The following is a 22,985-nucleotide window of genomic DNA, read 5'->3' as shown; positions in this document are numbered from 1 at the left end:
ATATTTGTAATGTTTATAACACATTTATTCTCTGAATAGAACATCGTGCAATTTCTTCATTTGTCCAAGCCTTTCCTTAAAATATCGCCCCATGCCTAAAATTACCTGTTGCTGGATATGAATTACACCGTAAAATGTACGTTCTTGAATAATTACAATAATTACAGAATTTTCGAAGTGAAGATCTACATAAAGTGTCTTTTATTTTCTATGTAGAAACCGAAAAAGCGATAAAAAATATAGGTTGCCATTCAAAAAAACACAGTTGGGATCCGCCCAGAAAAAAATTGAACACCCTGTGTGACCGCCAATATTTTTATTTTGTCAGGCTCGTACAATAATATTATAGAAATTTAGATTCCTATCTGTTTCCTAAATTGAGATATGGAACACCGCGCCACTGATGCAGAACCCTGTAGAATACAATGTAATACCGTAGATTGCTGAGGTGAGTGATGTGATAAGTGCTACCTAGGATCTTCCAAATTATTTTTTAGCGTTTAGTACAATATCCACATCATTGAATTTCATCAGTTCGGACTTCCATAGTCTGATATTATATAGAATGACTTAAAATCCCTGAAAGAACTAATAAAAACTAGAATTAAAAATGAATAGCTGAAAATAACAATTATATTGAGTAAAAAAACTTGAAATAAAATAATAGTGAAATGAAATACAAAGTAAAAATAGAACAATTGAACAAAAAATAAAAATAAAAAGTTAAGAAATTTCAAGCCACGTTAGTTCACGACGTTTCGATTGTTAGTATCTACAATCGTCTTCGGGTGATAACTGGACTAATTCCTTCGAGAGATAACTATTTATAGATCATTCGAGTACTTTCACTTATCTCCTATTTCCTTTTCCCGCTTCACCGGTTTAGTGGGAGATGACCGTTTTGCGGGAGTTGGCCATGTTTCGCTTGATTATGGGTTTCCATATGTTGCGTACCTCTACGCTAGCTTGGCTGAATACATTGTTGGACAACATGTATGCGGCTTCTTTGAATTTCCTCCTAAACCAGTGTTTCTCCCTGTGTATGATCTCAGCTTGGGACCACTCGATGTTATGTTGATGGGTCCAAACATGTTCTGCTATTCCTGATTTGCTGGTGTGTTTCTTGTACTCGGCAATGCGAACATTCAATGGCCTCTTAGTTTCACCAATATAGGATTTTCCGCACTCACAGGGTATCCGGTAAATTCAATTCTTGGAATCGTAGTCCGCGTTTGGTGGTCTGGTTTTTGTGAGGCTGCTACGGATAGTGTTTCCAGATCTGAAGCAGGCTCTCATATTGTACTTGGATGTTGTACTTCTCTTCCTTGAGAGACTCCTGCTGTTTTTTTAGCCAAAGTCTGTTTCACCATCACTTTGGAGTAGCCATTCCGTTGAAGATCATTTTTGATGATGTCTAGTTCCTTCCCGAGACCTTCCTTCGTATTACAGAGCCCGAAAGCACAATCTAATAGAGTCTTGATGATTCATTCCTCTTTTAGTCGATTGATGGTGGTTGGATTCGTGGTTCAGATACTGTCCCGTATAAGTGGGTTTTCGGTATACAGATGTTTCCCACTTAGTGTCTGTCCTCTTCACCATCCAAGATGGCCACGGCCATCTTGGATTTACAATGATACAGAATTCATTAAACTGTATTGTCATCAAAACTCAATGTGTGTACCAATACAATTTACAATTTAATAAAATACAATTTATTCACCAAATATACAAGTATAGTTTGAATACAACTATTGCTAATAGTAAATGGTGGTAAATAATACAAAGCGCCAAAAAAGAAGATTTTCCTTGTGCATGGGCAAAAGTGTTTTAAGTTCTTAAGTAGTTTATAGAATTATAGTTTATATAATATACAATATTCAGAGATCAATCATAAGTCACCATTTTAGTACTGCTTCATCAAAGTAAAGCTTTCGATTTAGTTAATTTCGATTTACTCATCAGCAAGCTCAAGGTAATAGGATTCGATCACATTTCTCTTAAATGGATGACCAGCTATCTCACAGGCCGATAACAGAGGGTTGAGCTGGATGATAACTCATGTTTATCCCTAAAAGAAACAATCTCAGGTGTACCGCAGGGAAGTATTTTAGGACCCTTGATGTTTTCAGTGTTTATTTTTGATTACCCCACTTTCTTATCACATTGTCAAGTACATCTATACGCAGATTATATATAGTTATATTTGTCTTCTCATAACACCGATATAGAAAGTTGTGTGGCCAATATAAACACAGATTTGCACAAAACATTCCTATACTCGGAGAATCATGGACTGAAAATCGATCCAAATAAAACTTTGGCCTTATGCATAGGGTCTCAAAGACAAATAGTAGAAACTCAGTGTAACTTTAGGCTCACTCTCGATAACGCAGACATTCACTGGGTAGACAGTGCTGAAAATCTTGGCGTAACCATAGATAGCTCTATGTCTATCCATGAACATGTGACAAACATTTTCAAATTATCATCCTTCAAACTCAAATCGCTATACAAATTCAAGTATCAGTTATCAGAAGAAATGAAACTCAGGTTAGTTAAAACTCTTATTTACCGCCATATCGAGTATTGTTGTTCGGTGTATTACAATTTTTTGCCGCAATATAACAAGCAGAAGTTACAACGTATACAAAAGGCGATTCATATGCTGTACACCATATGGTGAACATGTCCCACCATTTTCCTTAAAAATGAAGAAGCCGAATGTGAGGTACAAAGTCTAATATTCGATAAAAAATGTTGTGTTCAAGTTGCTTCAAATTAAAACACCTAGTTATTTATATAGTTTATTAGGCAGGCATTCTGACATACATATGGTCAATTTGAGAATTAACTCATTCAACATACCTAGGCACCGTACTTTCAAAATTCAAGGATGTTTTTCTTATATAGCCCCTTCTTATCTGAATGAAATTTTACCCCTTTTAAATCATAATATTCATCAATTTAAGAAAGACCTTATAATTGAGCCACTATTGTTTTTGATGAATCAGTCATTTTTTGTAGGTTGTTTTCCAAATGTATTTAAAACGGCTCTCATATTTCCTCTATATAAAAAAGGCGACAAAACTGAGGTAGACAACTACAGACAGATATCTTTACTTTGTTCCCTCTCTAAACTGTTTGAGAAAGTTGTTAGTAACAGAATTCTGAATTACATGGATCAAAATAATCTTTTCAGTAATAACCAATATGGCTTCAGGAAGAACAAATCAATTGAATCAGCTTCATACCATTTATTAAATTTCATTTATACACAGGTTACTCGAATAAACTACTTGTAACACTTTTTTTCGATTTGTCAAAAGCATTTGATACCATTTCTTCCGAATTTCTTATAATTAAACTTGCAGGCCTAGGTTTCCCAAATAATCTATTGAACTGGGTGAAATCATATATGGAAAACCGTAGTCTAATAGTTAGCTGCAATGGAATTTTATCAAGTCCCAAAGATGTAAAACTAGGAGTGCCTCAAGGTTCTGTCCTGGGACCATTGTTGTTCCTCAATTTCATAAATGACCTGTCTGAATTAATTCTTTTCTGAGTGTCACATAACCATGTTTGCGGATGACACTGCAATTACTGTGGCCGACAAAAACGAAGTTGAGTTGTCAGACAAAATAAATAAAATAATAGATAAATTCAGTGCTTGGTGTTAACGCAACAAACTTATTCTGAATAAATCTAAATCTGTTTCAATGAAATCATTTATTAGGAAAAATTTCAGCAGTGACTCTTCCACAATAAATGGTATTCGATCTTCCAGCGAAGTCTTGTTTTTAGGAACGTCTTTAGACGAAAATTTGACCTGGAGCGGTCATATTCAAAAGGTCTGCAACAAACTCAATTCCGCATATTACTCAATCAAACAATTGAAAAACACTCTAGATAATTTTGGATTCATGAATGTCTATTTTTCTATGGCTTATTCTGACATCAGCTTTAATATAATTTCTTGGGGATGTGCAAGGGAATTTCCACGAGTTTTTGTTGCTCAGAAAAGATTGCTGAGACTAATTTTTAATATAGATTTTCAAGATAGTTGTAGACCAATTTTCTTAAGAGAGGGCCTATTGACGGCACCTTCTTTATTTATCTTGAAGTGTGTCACTTTTGCCCGTAACAATATAACTGAATTTGTCACAAATGCGGATATACATGGTAGAGACACCCATCATGGGAAACTGTTAAGAACCCCCTCACACAAAACGGCTCACTTTAGATGCTCCCCACTATTTAATGCAACAAACTGTTATAATAACTTGCCGGCATCTATTAGGAAAATCGAGTCAGATAAACTTTTTAAAATTGAGGTGAAGAAACTTCTCTTACAGAAGTGTTACTACAGTCTTGAGGAATTCTTGCACGACACTATTTCATGACATTTTGAGAGTATTTGCTAGAGCTTCTCCGATTTTTTATATAATACTTCTATGTTGTGAAAGTTTGTGGACGTGAACCATATTTATTGTTTTTGTATTGTTTAACTTCTGTAGTTTTATTTTTGTTTTTTAATTATGACTTAGCACATGTACTCAATGTACCAAAGTGTCAAATAAATAAATAAATAAATAAAATCACAGATGCTTACTGCTCAGTGCTAATTTAAAAAAATGTATGGTAGTGCAAAGAAATTGTTACATTGACCAAAATAATGTTAAGAATATTAAGAGTTATCAGCAACTATATGATCTATTATTTTGTTCTCTTCTCTATCATTGTTATGACTGTAAATAAGCATTTTTATAATTATTTTCTTACACTCACTGTATAATTTTTGGGAGCCTTTGGCTAACCCCTTTCCTTTTATGTATGAATGTATTATGTATAAACGATGTATAAACGATATTATTATTATATATATACATAGACATTACAAGAAGATAGCTAGATATAGATAACAAATTTCAGATCAATCTGTCAACAGGAAGGGGGTCAAACTTCAATTACTACATTTAATCCAAACAAATAAACAAACAGGACAAGCTAAATAAAACCGTTTGAAAAGCAGTGGACAGGTGAAGAATGCTGCAATTTAGAACAAACGATAGAAAACAGTGAACAATAAAACACCCAGCTCAGACTTTTGGCTGTTTGGTGGAATTCGAGTTTCGAGTCTGTTTTAGAAACTAAAATAAATTTTTTGTTTCTGTTTTTGAAAACGAAACTAGTCCCAAGCGAGTTCTTTTGGTGGAAATCCGTCTTTATAGTCATTTTTCAAGTACAGAAATCGATGAGTCAAAACACTATACCCGTGTTTTTGTAGACCAATCTAGCAACAGAAAAAGAACTTACAGTGACATCAACAACAATGACTCAAAACGGTGTCATCATCCTCGTCGAATGAACTCATCACGAAAAAATACCAAGAATGAAATCTTCCTAGGATTGTTGGTAAAAGTTTTCTTCGCTACTTCGTTTCAAGGTGATTCACGCTTCCCGGATCTATGCACTACCTGTTTTCTTTAATGAGAAAGGTGTTTCCTAGAATCGAAATCGAATAATAATTGAGTTTTGATGTACTAATAAAAATACATTTTCGTTCGCGACGGTATTTCCTGTCTTGCATACGGTCTTTCACTAAGCGCTGCCTTTCTTTAAATTTAAATAAAACAGAGTGTGTGTCAAATATCATCATTTGAAAGACCTATTGATGCCATTATGTGTGGAGTATAATATTGTTCAAATGTCCGCAACAGACATTCTCAAGAAAAGTTTTCCCAAATAGTCCAGTTAATTACTTTTTTCGTATCATTAACACCGTTAAAAAAAATTAGATCTAGTTTATACTTAGCCTCTACTTCGAAGTTGACCCTGTACCTACGACTTTGTGGGCATCTGTGGCAGACTCTCGATGGAAAAACAACACGTACCTACAAAGTCGTAGATTCATATGAGAAGCAAGGGGTAAGGTGTTTTTCACCTGAAATTGGGCATGTCATATGCACCTTTCCGGAATGTAATTATTATTATAACTCCAACCCCGGAGCACAGTAGAATACAACCAATAGGCCATCTTATCACGTGATCCGCCCGAATTTTCGGAGATTTTCAATCATTCTTAGGATGGAATTCTCATCCAACGCTTTTAGTGCTGTAGTATCAAAGGATTTCACGGTATAGTTCAAGTAAACGATATAATACCACCTGTCTTCCAGTAGCTCCCCTATATAGTTAGGGAGCTAACTAATTTCGTTATTCAATAATTATTTATGATTATAGAAGACTAGGTACCCCCTAACTATGTAATATAATATAATATGATATGATATGATATAATATAATATAATATAATATAATATAATATAATATAATATAATATAATATAATATAATATAATATAATATAATATAATGTAATATAGAATAACAAATTTAATAAATATTTATTTTATATAGGTGAGTGGTAAAGTAGGGATTCAATTAAAGGGTGATAATTGAAAATACTTCTGAATACTACTCATATTCACATATACAGTGTGACCCATTTTTAATGGAAACACCCCCCTAAAATTTGAAGTTGTAATTCGATTTTAATAATTTTTTTTTGAATGTCAAGTACTAAAAGGTCTACCTTGGGACAAAATTTGAAATGTTTATTGAAGTTTCAGGGCATACTACGATATTTTTTCTTAGTCGAAAATCGGGATTTTTCATTAGCGATTTTTTTATTGAAAAAATCACTACGCCACTGGATTCAGAGTGCCTCTAAACAGGTGTGACCAAAATTTCATGAAAAAATATTCATTATTAACAAAGTTATGACAACTCAAAAATTCGAAAACTCACTCAGCTAACAGTCACAATAATCATTTTTTTTTATGATTTCAACAATAAAGTGCCGCCAGATGAAAAAAAAACCAATAGCGTAAATATTTTTAATGGAAATAACGGAATTACATTCACACAATTCAACTAACAATGAAGCAAAAAATTTTAATAAACGTAACTAATAACTAATTATTGAAATGTTTCGATTCAGTGCAACAATTTATTCTAACTCATATTCTAGTAGCCTCTACTAATCCACCACGTATTTCGATACATGTGTCGTAGCGCTTACGAATGTTTCTGATTACGTTCCCTAGTTCTTGAGGGCTAATATCTGCACATACCTGTCGAATTCTTGCACAAAGTTCATTTCTATCTTTTGAGCGGTTTTTGTAAACCTTTTGTGTGAGAAGTCCCCAGAGAAAAAAGTCCAAAACTGTGAGGTCTGGAGATCTGGGTGGCCACTCTATAAATGGACTACCACGGCCTATCCATCGGTTTGGAAAATGTTCGTTGAGCCATTGCCTCACAGCTATGGCATAATGAATTGAACACCCATCTAACTGGACAATTAAATTTGATCGTTCATTGATTGGCAGCTCGTGAATAACATCCCAAAACTCTGTGTTTAAAAATTCTAGAAACCTCTGCGCATTAATGTTTTCCTCAAAAAAGAAAGGACCAATAATTCGTTCGTTCAATATCCCACACCAGACGTTGTTTTTTTTTGGAATACTGGCTTTTACAGTTTATTACCCAGTTAGGATTATCCGCTGCCCAATAACGACAATTCTGTGATAACACTACTCCATTTGTAGTGAAAGTGGCTTCGTCGGTATATAAAATATTTTTTAGTAAATTTCAATTGTTTAAATATTCCCCTTGGGCCCATAAACAATATTCCAGGCGTCTTGCTTCGTCGCCTTCTTGAAGTGTGTGTAAAAATTTTGGCTTGAAAGGTTTGATATTCTTCGCCTTGAGACATCTCCGAATAGTTTCTCGTGGAATATTCAAATCCAAAGTGGCATTCCTTATACTGGCATTAGAATTATTTCCGAAATAATCTAAAATGATTTGATCATTCCTGTCATTCCTGTTTCGTCTTTGTACAGGATTACTTTTTAACATCATTTTTGATACTGCACCAGTTTCATTGAATATTTTATTTATTTTATTAACCGTACCGCAGTTAATACGAGGACGATCTGGATGTCTCTCATTAAATACTCTACAAACCTCTCTAGCACTTCTAACGTCATCTCCCGAAAGGCGTACAATTTCAATTTTCTCTCTTATGCTTAATCTTGTAGCCATGACACAAAATAATTCGAAGAACTGTAAGGTGAATATTGTTGACAATAGTACACTTAAATCTTTCACAAGTGTCAAACGGTAATATCATTTCCATGGCAACTAAGATTTAAATTGAAATATTAGGTGTTAGTTTTAGTTAATTTGCGTGAAAACTTGAATGTAATTCCGTCATTTTCATTAAAAATATTCACGCTATTTGTTTTTTTTTTTCATCTGGCGGCACTTTATTGTTGAAATCATAAAAAAATATTCTCATGGCTATATCTGTTGATATAGGGTGTTTTTTGTAACTGTTAGTTGTGCGAGTTTTCTAATTTTTGAGTTGTCATAACTTTGTTAATAATGAATATTTTTTCATGAAATTTTGGTCACACCTGTTTAGAGGCACTCTGAATCCAGTGGCGTAGTGATTTTTTTAATAAAAAAATCGCTAATAAAAAATCCCGATTTTCGACTAAGAAAAAATATCTTAGTATGCCCTGAAACTTTAATAAACATTTCAAATTATGTCACAAGGTAGACCTTTCAGTACTTAACATTTCAAAAAAAAATTATTAAAATCGGTTTACAACTTCAAATTTTAGGGGGGTGTTTCCATTAAAAATGGGTCACACTGTATAAACAATCGATCGCTTCAAAAATCCTTCACTAAATTTCTTCGAAAGCTTCTGATAATTCCTCTTTTATATTATCTGTTTCACCATCACTGTCGTCATTTAAATCAATAATGAATTTATTTACACAATAATATTTATTATTTACACGGTAATATTAGATACTTCTTCTTTAATTAGCTCTATTACCTCCTTATCAAATATTGGAAAATTGTTTTTACGCCTGATGATTTCCCCAAATCAACCCGATGTAAAGTTTCAGTATGGGGTGTCCATACTTTTCAGCAATACTCTCAAGGGCATACACTTTTTCAAATGTTTTTGTCTGTAAAACTTCAAGTAATTGGTTTTTGGTATAGTAATCTTCAAAATACAAATTGATATCCATTAAAAAACTTTGTATTTCATCGAATTTTTATTTGGTACTTTGATGAGCTATCGCGAATGATAGAAAGTGTTGTCAAGAACTATTACACGGAATCAACGTGTTTTGAAACCATTCCTCGAAAATATTAGCTTCCGTGTTCTTATGATAGTCAACACTGCAGCCCTCAAGTTTTTTCCACATAATTTCAAAGAATTCGGAACCCATTCTTTACTTCCTCCTCAATGAACAATGATTAGTCGCGATCCCTTGTTTGCAGGCATGTTAGGCGTACACATTCTCGAACCATCAGTCCACCCTTTCGTAACTGTGACGTAAGTGTCATACCAAGTTTTGTCCAAATAGAAAATTTGCTGTTGTTCTTGTCTACATTTAGTTATTTGTTATAATTCTAATTTTTCGTACAATTTACCTGTACAATGTCATTGTTGAAATCCATATTCTGGTTCGCTTTCAAATAATCGAATCAGATTTTAAAATGTATGTTCCATTTCGTTCAAAACTTTTTTCTGTACTGAATCACGGGTAATTGTAAATATTTAAATATTTCATCTGTAGTACAAAATTTCGCTAACACTTATAATTCTCAAAATATGTTTTTTATTTTGATTTTCTTTTGAACAACCTATTAAGGATGTTATGTATAGCGGCATCTGCCCGCGAATAGCTCAAGCAATAATTGATAGTTACGTACAGCGCCATCTGCCCGCAAACAGATCAAGCAATAATTGAAGTTACGTACAGCGCCATCTGCCCGCGAAAAGATCAAGAAATATCAATGAGGTTGCGTACAGCGCCATCTGCCCGCGAATAGATCAAGCAATAATGCCGATAATTCTGTCAATACAAATCCCAAGCTTGAGAGTTACAAACAAACAAACATACATACATACAGGTGAAGGTAATATAAAGCGTGTAAAAAATCAAGCATGAAATAGTATCTTATCATTTCCTCCTCCAGATTGAAATGAAATCCCGTTCTGTCGTCACGAAAGCCACCTAGAGAATTTATAAATGTGACAGTGACCTTGCCACGGTTCGCTTCACAAAAGTCCAACCACAATTTTTTCATGAGGAATAGAAAGTATTTCAGTTTCACATTTTTATCGAACGTTCCAATATGGTTATTTGACCTTACGGTCTTTTATAGATACTTTTATGTACACGGATCGCGAGAATTTTCCAAGGACGACGGGATCTCTTATTCTCGCTATCAACAAACAATGAATACCGATTGGTAATTGTTTTGATACAGTTTCGATTGTCAATGAGCGATTTTTTCAAATAAATAACAAGGGAAGTGCGGGATCACGTATTTTGAAATAATATTGTTTGTTAGTATTTCACAATGACGAAAAGTTAATATTTGTTACTTCAACGTGATTACTCTTCATATACAGAGTGTTTCACATTGATACAAAAATATTTTTTTTTTTATTATTTTTGAGTGTATGATACAAATCTATAAGGTGAATATTCAAATTTTGCGAGATACACACATTTGAATAGCAATTTTTTACTTTGCATTACTGCTATACTCGTCTCAAACATATTTCAGTTTTAGCTGTTTACCATGTTTACCTTTACTTAAAATAAAGTTACCTTTTCATCACTGCTTTTTCGTACTTCTATATTTTCGGAGACTGAGAGAAAGAATTTTTAAATATTCCGACTGGGGCGCCAGACGCGGGGGAACGGGGGCGTTCATAAAATGAACTTACCTGTTTATCACTGTTCCTCCATACGGGTATATTTTCGAAGCCTGAAATTTTGTATGTAGGATCGTTTCATGTTGTAGATGTGTTATAACAAAGGATTGTTGAATATTCCGACTGGGGCGCCAGTCGCGGGAGAAAAGGTGCGTTCATAAAATGAACTTACCTTTTTATCACTGTTTCTCCTTACGGGTATATTTTCGAAGGCTGAAATTTTGTATGTAGGTTCGCTTTATGTTGCAGATATCCAATAAGAAAGGATTGTTGAATATTCCGACTGGGGCGCCAGCCGCGGGGGAAAAGGTGCGTTCATAAAATGAACTTACCTTTTTATCAGTGTTTCTCCATACGAGTAAATTTTTGAAGGCTGCAATTTTGTATGTAGGTTCGCTTTATGCTGTAGATGTGCAATAAGAAAGGATTGTTGAATATTCCGACTGGGGCGCCAGCCGCGGGGGAAAAGGTGCGTTCATAAAATGAACTTACCTTTTTATCACTGTTTCTCCTTACGGGTATATTTTCGAAGGCTGAAATTTTGTATGTAGGTTCGCTTTATGTTGCAGATATCCAATAAGAAAGGATTGTTGAATATTCCGACTGGGGCGCCAGCCGCGGGGGAAAAGGTGCGTTCATAAAATGAACTTACCTTTTTATCAGTGTTTCTCCATACGAGTATATTTTTGAAGGCTGCAATTTTGTATGTAGGTTCGCTTTATGCTGTAGATGTGCAATAAGAAAGGATTGTTGAATATTCCGACTGGGGCGCCAGCCGCGGGGGAAAAGGTGCGTTCATAAAATGAACTTACCTGATATCAGTGTTTCTCCATACGAGTATATTTTCGAAGGCTGAAATTTTGTATGTAGGTTCGTTTCATATTGTAGATGTGCAATAAGAAAGGATTATTGGATATTCCGACTGGGGCGCCAGCTGCAGGGAAAAAGGTGCGTTCATAAAATGAACTTACCTTTTTATCAGTGTTTATCCATACGGGTATATTTTCGAAGGCTGAAATTTTGTATGTAGGTTCGTTTCATGTTGTAGATGTGTTATAACAAAGGATTGTTGAATATTCCGACTGGGGCGCCAGTCGCGGGAGAAAAGGTGCGTTCATAAAATGAACTTACCTTTTTATCACTGTTTCTCCTTACGGGTATATTTTCGAAGGCTGAAATTTTGTATGTAGGTTCGCTTTATGTTGCAGATATCCAATAAGAAAGGATTGTTAAATATTCCGACTGGGGCGCCAGCTGCAGGGAAAAAGGTGCGTTCATAAAATGAACTTACCTTTTTATCAGTGTTTATCCATACGGGTATATTTTCGAAGGCTGAAATTTTGTATGTAGGTTCGCTTTATGTTGCAGATATCCAATAAGAAAGGATTGTTGAATATTCCGACTGGGGCGCCAGCCGCGGGGGAAAAGGTGCGTTCATAAAATGAACTTACCTTTTTATCAGTGTTTCTCCATACGAGTATATTTTTGAAGGCTGCAATTTTGTATGTAGGTTCGCTTTATGTTGTAGATGTGCAATAAGAAAGGATTGTTGAATATTCCGACTGGGGCGGCTGTAGATGTGCAATAAGAAAGGATTGTTGAATATTCCGACTAGGGCGCCAGCCGCGGGGGAAAAGGTGCGTTCATACAATGAACTTACCTTGTCATCACTGTTTCTCCATACAGGTATATTATCGGAGGCTGAAATTTTGTATTTAGGTTCGTTTAATGTTGTAGATATGCAATAAGGAAGGGTTTTTTAATATTCCAACTGGGGCACCAGCCGCGGGGGAAAAGGTGCGTTCATAAAATGAACTTACCTTTTTATCACTGTTTCTCCATACGGGTATATTTTCGGAGGCTGAAATTTGGTATGTGCGTTAGTTTTATGTTGTAGATGTGCAATAAGAAAGGATTTCTGAATATTCCAACAGAGGCGCCACCGCGGAAGAAAAAGACGCGTCCATAAAACAAAATTATCTTTTCATCACTGTTTCTCAATGCCCTTATAACTCCCGGTGGGCGAATTTATATTCACTAGCAGCATTGCACCCGTGCGGAGCTGGGGAGGTTCGATAGTTCAACAAATGCCAATAAATTAAAAGTTCAACGTTGTCAATACTAGTTAAAATGGATCAAAATAGGGTTTCGTGAAATTAGATTTCATGAAATAAGCTTCACAAATCTTCTACACTTTGGACCGTTGTTTTGCTGTTCTGTTAATAATTTACAATTCAATAAAGCTTCGAAGCGAGTTTCCTTTCATGAAATAGCTCCAGGCTATGGGACTAGGCGTGTATCTGTCATTGCGACAAAATATAGAATTAATTAACGCGATCTTAGAATATTACGGTGTAAAAAAATCCCGACTGCGGTGTTTGGCTTTCTCTCCCATCATTAAGAATTACGTAATGCTGATAATTCATGTACCCCAGAGATTATCACTTATTATCGATGCCAGCCAAGCCAGCAACAAGCAAACAAACGAGTGTTCATAAGAGATGCAACATTGTTTACGTGACTTTATTTCTGAAACGAACTAGAAATCATTAAAACAATATCACACGTGCAATATTATTAAAATACTTATCATATACCGGGTGTCGACGAATCTATTAGACAAGTCATAACTTCTAGACTATTAAGGTGTATAAAAAGGATAATTGGTATTGGTAAATACAAAATATCATTTAAATAATCATAAATAAATCGGCAACATGCATCCTATTAGTATTTTCCGTATGTTGAGAGTTGTTTTAGGCGAGAGGAAAATCTAAAGGCAGATCAGAGGTTTATCATAAATGAGGAGACTGAGATTAACGTTTTTGCAAAGGTCACGAAACAGCAAGAAAAATAGTGAAAAAGCAAGGATACCGACCATTCAAATATCAGTTACGTCAACATTTGTAGCGACGAGTTGTGTTTTGTAATTGGTTGTTTAAAAATCATGAGCTACCCCAAATTTTATCAACGTTATTCTATTTCCCGACGAATCACGATTTACAAGTAAAGGCTTGTTTAATAAGCAAAACTCTGGGTACTAGGCCAAACTACGGCAATTTTCAAGAAAGGTTTAGCTTCAATGTCTGGACTGGTACCGTTGGACAAATAATGATTGGGCCAATATTGTTCCTAGGTCAGTTAACCGGGGTTAGGTGCTTAGGTTTTCTTCAATATGAAATAGAGGATCATCTTAATTATCTACCTATAGTAGTTTTACAGTAAATTTACTTCCAATAAGATGGAGCACCCCCTCATAATACCAGAGACGTTTCTGCACTGACAGCAGACAAGCCCTATTAGTCTTGAACAAACAACGTGTTACCTCAGGGCTAGTACTAGAGGGCCACCAAGACTGGGAAGCTGGCGCCGAAGAAATATTTGGACCCACCTCCCTACTCTACAGATATAGATACCAGAGACGTTCTTGTTTACTTGATGGAGCATTTTATTAAATAAGTTATTGCAACCAATGGTCCAATACGGTGGCCTGCCTGCTCACCGGATCTGACTGTGCTAGATTTCTTCGTTTGGGGATATGTTAAAGAAAGGGTCTACTATGCAACAGCCCCAGCCATTCTCGAAATCTTACAGGAAAGGATTCTACAGGCGTTTAGAAGTAGAACGCCTCAAATGTTACGAAACAAGTTGAAGAAACAATTCAAAGAGCTGAAATGTGTCTTGAACAAGGTGAAATGCATTTTTAAAATTTACTATCGTAAGTAAATTAGTAACGTTAGATTCATCAAAAGATCCTTTTTTCGAAAAGTGCTTGTCAAAAAATGGTCGCCATTTGAAAAATAATAGACACGAAAATGTAATTTTGCCAACTTGTCTTCTTCATACCTAACACACTAGTCACTAAAACTTAGATGCAATTTCAAAAGTGACACACAGGGTGTTCCATATATAAATTTAGAACCGGATCCATTTCCGGTGAAACCGGAAAAGACCGGGAAGTGGAAAATATGTGAAAACTTCTTTTCACATGCCATTTACCTAAATCAAATTTAATTTTGATACACCTAATAGTTTGAAGTTATCACATGTCTGATAGAGGGGGTTGGGAAAGAAAAACAAATTTATGTTGAATTTTTTCCGCTATTATGCCTGATTAATGCTGGAGTAGCTATAATGTTTTAAGTTTATTTTATTTTTGTTTTTGCTATTTAAGTATGATTAGTGTTTAAGTTTATGATTGATGTTATATGTAATTGTTTTATGGGAAATAAAAAATGAGAGTGTTCTACCCCGCTGATTTGTCTCTTCTTATGGCCGTAGCCTAGCAACGGTGGTACGGGGAGGGGGTGAGTTCGGAAGAGTAGGGGTTCCCTTGACAGTGGTGGCGATAGATAATGGGAAGATGCCTGATGTAAGGCCTACGGGCTAGGACATCCAAGGCAAAGGCGTTATTCATGTCTAATAGAGTTGACACCCGGTATACGAAGATGGAGTAAATATTTAGGACAAAATTTTAGGAGCTGGTGGCAAATTAAATGGTCTAAAAAAGTGTCAAATAACTGTATAATACATGACAGTAACATTTATAAATAGGTTTATGTTGAAGGAACAACTCATTTGGACAATTTTTCTCAGTGTACTACTCCAAGCACAGTGAACCCTGACCAGGCACCTTTCCTCGCCTGAAGCAGTTTCTAGTCATAAAATCCGATATTTCCTTTCCCATTCGAACTGGGTGAATCGATAGAAAACAAGAGTCTATATATGTGGCTGCAAGCATTGTTTCGCGTACCTTCACTATGAATCAAGATGGCACGTTTACGTCGAAACAATCGATTGCTTTACGACGAAACAATCGATTGCTGACAATCAAGCGTGCGAATGTCCGTATAGAGAATACCGGCTGCTGTCTATTTGCCGGTGAGATTTCGCTGATTCAGCTTTCGTTTTTGCACAAAGACGTTTCATATTTTTTCAGAGTACGAGGTCAGTTCAAAAAATAAGGTGAATTTTCATTTGTCTCTAAAATATTTGTTTATTCATCAATTTGGTAAATTTTCGTTATGTGGACACCCGGCGATTTTGAAAAACTTTTTGACGTTACTTACGTATTTTGATGCGTAGATTACGAATCCGAAAGAAAAAAGTGGCGCTCTCCCTTATTTAAAAAGTTACGGCCCTTCAAAGTTCAGAAAAGGGCAACTTTTCAGCCTTCTTTTTCATTAAATTAACTATTTAAAAACACAAGCATTTATTCACTAGGTCACCTTTACACCTTATTCCTCCTTCTTTAACACTTTTCACTTCAATAATCAACATTTTTCTTATAAAAATGTTAAAAAATATACGGAGCTGCTTTTTGGTTACATATCACTGTATTTTACGTTTTTAAGGTTAATGATATGGTTGGTACGACTGATGCAGTCCATATTCCTGAAGTAATTCAAATGTTTTTTACCTTCATTCTTCAAATCGTAAATTGGTTTTTGGTGGTGTATTACGAATTTGAAATGGTAGGCAAATACCAACCGCTTTTTTCTGAAATGTCACTAGTAACTAACCTAAAAATAGAATAATGTCACCAGGAGAAGCATTCGTTTTTAAATTAAGTTTTTTATAAGAAAAATGTTGATTATTGAAGTGAAAAGTGTTAAAGAAGGAGGAATAAGGCGTAAAGGCGACCTAGTGAATAAATGCTTGTGTTTTTAAATAGTTTATTGAGTGAAAAAGAAGGCTGAAAAGTTGCCCTTTTCTGAACTTTGAAGGGCCGTAACTTTTTAAATAAGGGAGAGCACCGCTTTTTCTTTCAGATTCGTAACCTTCGCATCAAAATACGTAAGTACGGTCAAAAAATTTTTCAAAATCGCCGGGTGTCCACATAACGAAAATTTACCGAAACAAGCACGTACAGGTATATTCCTGACAGTTCACATCACTGTGGACAGCAAAAACGTGCTGGGTTGAATTTTTTAATGCATCGTCTTTTGACTTTCCCTCTAACACATGACAGGTTCACAAAAGAAAGACGTACAATACAGGAAATAGCAGCCACTAACGGTTTCTCGAGGGGTATTGTAGATGACATAATAAGGAAGAAGAAGTTTAGGTTAAGAATGAACGAAATCTCGACTTTCAGAAAGGACAAAAACCAAAATAAATACATCTCAGTTCCATACCACCAATATACGAGGAACTTTGGAAAGATTTTCAAGGAACTAGGTATGAAGGTGGATTTTAAAACAAATCATACACTACAGAGCCTTTTGGAAAGTCTAAAAGACAAAGTCGAGAATTCGGAAAATTCTGGAATTCACGAAATTGATGTAAGGACTGCGATGCAAAATATTATGGACAGACAAAAAGATCTATTAAAGTAAGATATAAGGAACACATAGCACACTTAAAATATGGAAGATCTGAAAAATCAGCAGTCGCCCATCATATTTTGCAACAAAACCATTCCATCGACTTCTGATCATTAAGATTAGTTAGACAAGTTAACAACAACAGGCAAGTAGATGCCTATGAGTGTAGAAATGAGAAAACAACAATAATATTATGAATAACGATGACGGACCTATACCAAAGAGCATACTATATAGCTTGTTAAAATAAAATAAAATAATGTTGTTGGGTTTACTGATTACTACATAAGGACACATTGCAAAAATAAATTTGGATAGGCAATATTGTGAAATTAATTTTTATATAGCTGAGAATTGTTTTATATAAACATATATTGTAAAATAATAGATGAGGCAAAATTGTAAAATTAATTTAGGTTGGTATACCTGTATGGTTGGTACGCCTGGATGGTTAACCTGTATGGGTTACCTTTATAGCATAAATAGGATTAGCTCGCATTAGTTCTTAGTTTCAATCTTCCTCTTTGAAGATGATCACTTGGTAATCGAAGCACGTGTCGAGGTGTTAAAAATAACGATTTGGTGTTGGGAAAAAACTCCAGTAATATTACCTAATACTAAACTATGAATATCCTGGCAAGCAGGAATCATCGAATACTTACTTATAACTTGCAGCAGGAACATGCACATAAATCCTGCGGTAACTGCAACAAGTTGCCAGAATCCGTTGTGACGATTACTCCTTTCACGGGCTAGGACTTCGAAGAATACAACGTACAGGAGAGTACCAGCTGCCATTCCTTGAAGGACGATGGAAGTGACGTCTTCAGAGGTACTTTTTTCGCTCAGGATCAGACCGGCGCCGATACCTAAAGAAAAATAAGTATAAAGTACCTCTTCATATACTCTGTTTCCTAATATACGGTCTTCCAACATTACGGCCATCTTGTTGAAGATACAATAGTGAAGATCGAGGTGTACTGAGTCCGCTGCGTATTTCTATATGTACCGCTCTTGGTGGAATAAAATGTGCCAAGTCACTTGAACATTTCCCGTGAAAGTATCTATAGAAGAGAGACAAATATCCAACCTTTCTATGATGTTCCAGGCTATCAAGGTTGCAAGTGATGCAAGTAGACAGTCGCTTTGATATCAATGATATCAAAAATCATGGAGAAAGCCGTAAACCACCATATCCTTGAATATATCGAGTGGTCCAACGAAAAGTATGCACCTTGCTTTTCTCCCTTTTTTGTAACTTAACGCAAAAATGCTCGGACAGGTCAGAACATTTACTCGATATTTTTGGTGTTGATGAAAATGCGGGAAAAACGGCATTTTTATCACTACTACATTCCTCAATTTCTCTCGTGCATTTTTTGGTTCAAATTACAACAGCTGATAAGTGTACAAAAAGAATTTAGGCAAACTTTCATTGATTCAGTTCGGTTGCTTTTGAAATTATTTCAACTTTACTGTAAAAATGGTTTATTCCATTCCTGAACGAGTTGGAATTGTTAAAGTTTATTATCAACAAAATACACACATCGGAAAAGTCTAGAGATATTTTTATAACATACTAAATATCATAAAAATGAATGCATGAGGTCGTTTAATTTCGATTAAATTGGTACACTCGACCACCCTGTAGATTTCTATGGGTTGAACAAAGCCTGCAAAAACGGTAACTAATCTTTTATCAAGTTTTTTACAAACTGTAGGTTTTCGGCTAAAATGAATAATCTGAAAGTGTCGAATTTGTACATTCTATGCAGTTGTTGCTCAGCAATTAAACTGAAAATATTGTTCTTTAACATGGAACGCCATCACTTACCATTGGCTGAGATGAATAGAGCTGTAGGGCTTCTTCAAGGTGGTTTGCGACAAAATGATGTAGCTCTTCGTTTGGGGGTCTCCCAAAGTGTTATCAGTCGATTGTGGCGGCATTTCCGTGAAACTGGCAGTCCAGCCGAACAACATCCAGGGCGAGGACGCGCTACAACTGCAGTTCAAGACCGATTTTTGGTCTTAACCGCAAGAAAACAACCGACAATCACAGCACCTGAGTTGGTTAACGTGTTGCAGCAGACGCGCCAGGTAACCATTGGTCGTGATAATGTCAGAAATCGACTGCATGAAGCAGATCTCCACAATAGAAGGCCACTTAGATGTCCACCTTTGTTGAGAGGCAATCGCGGTAGAAGATTAGAGTGGTGTCAAGAACATCAAAACAGGGATGCAAATGATTGGGCCACAGTTTTGTTTACAGACGAATCCAGATTTGGATTTCATCCAGATTCTCGTCGAGTAAGACTGTGGAGACTACCTGGAAATAATGAACGTTTGAGACACGTCCAGGAAGTCCACACATACAGAGGTGGTACAGTAATGCTATGGGGCGGAATCATGATCGGCGGCAGAACCGATCTCGTTTTTCCAAATCGCTCCCTCACAGCTCGACAGTACCTCGACACCATTCTTCTACCTATCGTCCGTCCGTTTGCTGGTGCTGTTGGTGAAAACTTCCACCTAATGCACGATAATGCTCGTCCACATGTCGCGCGTCTAGTGACTGACTGGCTCACCAACGAAGGAGTTGATGTATTGCCATGGCCAGCACAATCACCGGACCTGAATCCCATCGAGCATGTGTGGGACATGTTTCAACGAAGAATTACTCCGCATATGGGGAACATTCACACAACGTTTCAATTGAGAGAGCTTTTAATCGCTGAATGGGCAATTGTACCTCAACAAGACATTGACAATCTCATTTTGTCGATGCACGATAGATGTAGGGCCGTAATAAACCACCGTGGAGGCCATACTTTGTACTGATTCCAATTTTTTTTGCATTATGATTTTTTTTCGGGGTGCCAAAGAAGAGCCATATTTTTTTAGTTTTGCTTATATGCGCACTTAGTGTTTTTGACCATTTAATAAATTTTGTTGCAAGTTACATTCGTTTAATAATCACCCGTCAACTTTTTTTTCCCTAAAGCGATCTAAAAAAAAAATTATTGCCATTTTTAAAAATATCCCCAGACTTTTCCGATGTGTGTAGTTGTGCTAGACTTACTGCTCGCCTCTTTAATAACAGTCATCCCGGAAAAAATGTGAATGATTCGTACGTTGCCAAGTTAGTCCAAAAGTTTGTCGATACCGGATATGTCTGTAATGTGAAACACCAGCCACGGAAACCGATCAGAAATGAAGCAGTGGAAGTCGCTGTTTTGGGACATGTTGAATTGGATCATACTCAAAGTACCCGTCAGCTTGCTGCAGCCTCAGGTGTCTCCCGTTCGTCCATAACACGGATATTAAAAGCCTATAAATTTCATCCGTACAAAATTAAATTAGTACAGGAACTCAATGAAGATGATCCTAATAGAAGGCTGCAATTTTGTGAACAACTGAGCCAGCTACTAATTGATGATCCGCACCTATCATTCAACACGTGCTTTTCCGATGAGAGTACATTTTTTTTGAATGGAGCTGTGAATAGGCATAATTGCCGTTACTGGGATGACAGTAACCCACACTTATTCCGAAAGGTCCATACCCTCAAAAAATCAATGTCTGGTGTGGCATATTAGGTACTCATATCGTAGGGCCACTTTTTATTCCTGGAAATTTTACTGGTGAGGTCTACCTGAACATGCTTGAAGATACAATTGATCCTCTCATAACAGAAATAATTGAAAATCACCAAAATCATAATTATGATCGGCTTCATTAGCAGCACCTCCTCACATGTTGCTCCGGTAAGAGAGTTTTTAGATGACCGGTTTCCTGGACGGTGGATTGGAAGGAGAGGCCCCATCGAATGGCCTGCCAGGTCACCTGATTTATCGCTTTTAGACTTTTTCTTTTGGGGACACTTGAAAAATAAATGTTTTGCTACGCAGCCCCAGTCCATAGAAGATCTTCGCCAACGAATTACAGCAGAGTGCAGAAGTATAACACCTGATATGCTACAGAATGTTAGGAATAGATTTGAACAAAATCTGTATTATTGTATGGAAGCAAATGGATCACATTTTCAGCACTTGCTGAAGTAGGATTCTACTAAGTCAATTACACATTTCAAAGTAATGTGTTGTAGTTGTTTTTCTTCATAATACCTACATGTTTGAGTGAAATACAACAAATTAGGTATCATTGGAAAGATAATTTTGTGCCCTTTCAAATGATATGTCACTCGATCCCACTTTCCATTTAAAATTTTAGGGTTGTTACTCACCCTCGCTAGGTGGTTGAAGGCACAGGTAGAAAAAAATACATAAAAAATGTGTCCCCCTCAAAAGCAAAATTGACCTGTCCGAGCATTTTTGCGTTAAGTTACAAAAAAAGGAGAAAAGCAAGGTGCATACTTTTCGTTGGACCACTCTGTATGTAGGGCTTTAACATCATGAGCGATCATCAATATGGCTTTCGGAAACAAAGAGGCATGGAGAGTCAAGAACTGTTGCGTTTGATATTTCTAAGGCCTTTGACCTTGTGTGGCATGAGTGTTTGCTGGCCAAACTTTGATGCTATTGCTTGTCGTATCATTTCTTTGTATGGCTCTTCAGCTCGATGGTCGTCGATGGTGTTTTCCAGGGATCCATATTGTCTCCAACCCTCTTTTTTATTGTATATCAACGACTCATTGGAAAAAAGCAAGAATCCAGGACATTGGCTGCGGATGCACATCTTCACCAGCAGCAGGAGGTTGCATACCTCAATAAAGATCTAGAAGTGATTTTGAATTGGGGTGAAAGTAACTAAAGTCTATCCAAATCCAAGATAGAGTAAAACAAAACAAAACCGAAGCGTGATGTTCACGTGATCCCCCTGTGTCAGATGGAAAGGGCAGCGTTCATTGGTGAATTCGCCTTCTTGGTACGAGTTCGGTACCAGCACAGGGTTGTAATCAGTCGTTTGTGTGGCGTGCGTTATAGTATATTGTTTGAAATTGTTTTCCAAGATGTCCAGTACAGACACTGCTGATGACACTGTGAGCTATCCTCTGAGTCCAGCCAGGAAACGATCCAAAAAAGACATTTGAGTGTTGAGATGAAAGAAGTGGTTTTAAATGTGTTCAAGAAAGAGATGTAAGAAATTGAGACATCGACTGTCGACGAAGTCGTATCGAAAGTTTCCGATAAAATTGGAGTGTGTTGCGCTTCGATTTACAATGTATTACGGGACTATAATCAAAGTCATACATTTTCCAAATCGAATACAAATCAGAATCGTTAAACCATTATAAAATCAATAGATGACGCTGATAAACATGCAATCAGGAGGAAAGTGCATGAGTACTTTTTCAGAAATGAAATACCCACAATAGACAAAGTACTCACAGAAATAAATGAAGATGTTTTATTGCCAAGTTTCAGGCGGTCAACATTCCATAAAGTATTGAAACATTTGAATTTTGTATGGAAAAAACGAGGGCGCAATAGTTTATTATTGGATAGAGAGGACATTGAGAACAGAGAACAATTTATTATATGGATGAAACCTGGGTTAATGCTGGTCATACTACCCCTAAAGTATGGGTCGATGAAACTGTGACCTCATCTAGGAGGGCCTTTCTAGATGGACTATCCACCGGATTAACAAATCCATCAGGTGAACTTATATTTATATTAAGACCTGCCTCAATTTCAATATATAAAAAGTAACCCTCGTATTTGTTTTATTTACTTACATACCTCTTCATAATTTCAGGTGAAGGAAAACGGCTTATAATTTGTCACATCGGCAATGAGAATGGGTTTGTTGCTGTGGTGTTTCGAGTCGAAGAAAACTGGAGATTATCACGAAGAAATGAACGGTGAATCTTTCGAACAGTGGTTTTC

The 22,985-nt window shown here is 36.1% G+C and overlaps 1 protein-coding gene across 2 annotated transcripts in view; it reads right to left on the bottom strand.

Moving 5' to 3' along the window:
• Window positions 1-22,985, bottom strand: part of LOC111504606 (zinc transporter ZIP1) — a 57,114-nt gene that overhangs the window by 9,441 nt on the left and 24,688 nt on the right. For both annotated transcript variants that reach the window (XM_074180955.1, XM_074180961.1), the window contains exon 3: window positions 17,799-18,005. In XM_074180955.1, coding sequence (XP_074037056.1) covers window positions 17,799-18,005 — 207 coding nt within the window. The remainder of the gene's footprint in view (window positions 1-17,798; window positions 18,006-22,985) is intronic.

The sequence above is a fragment of the Leptinotarsa decemlineata genome, unplaced genomic scaffold (genome assembly GCF_025532065.1).
Source record: "Leptinotarsa decemlineata unplaced genomic scaffold, Ldec_3_MD MMD2_P_RNA_scaffold_2, whole genome shotgun sequence".
Taxonomy (NCBI): domain Eukaryota; kingdom Metazoa; phylum Arthropoda; class Insecta; order Coleoptera; family Chrysomelidae; genus Leptinotarsa; species Leptinotarsa decemlineata.
This window is presented reverse-complemented; position numbering and strand designations above follow the sequence as displayed.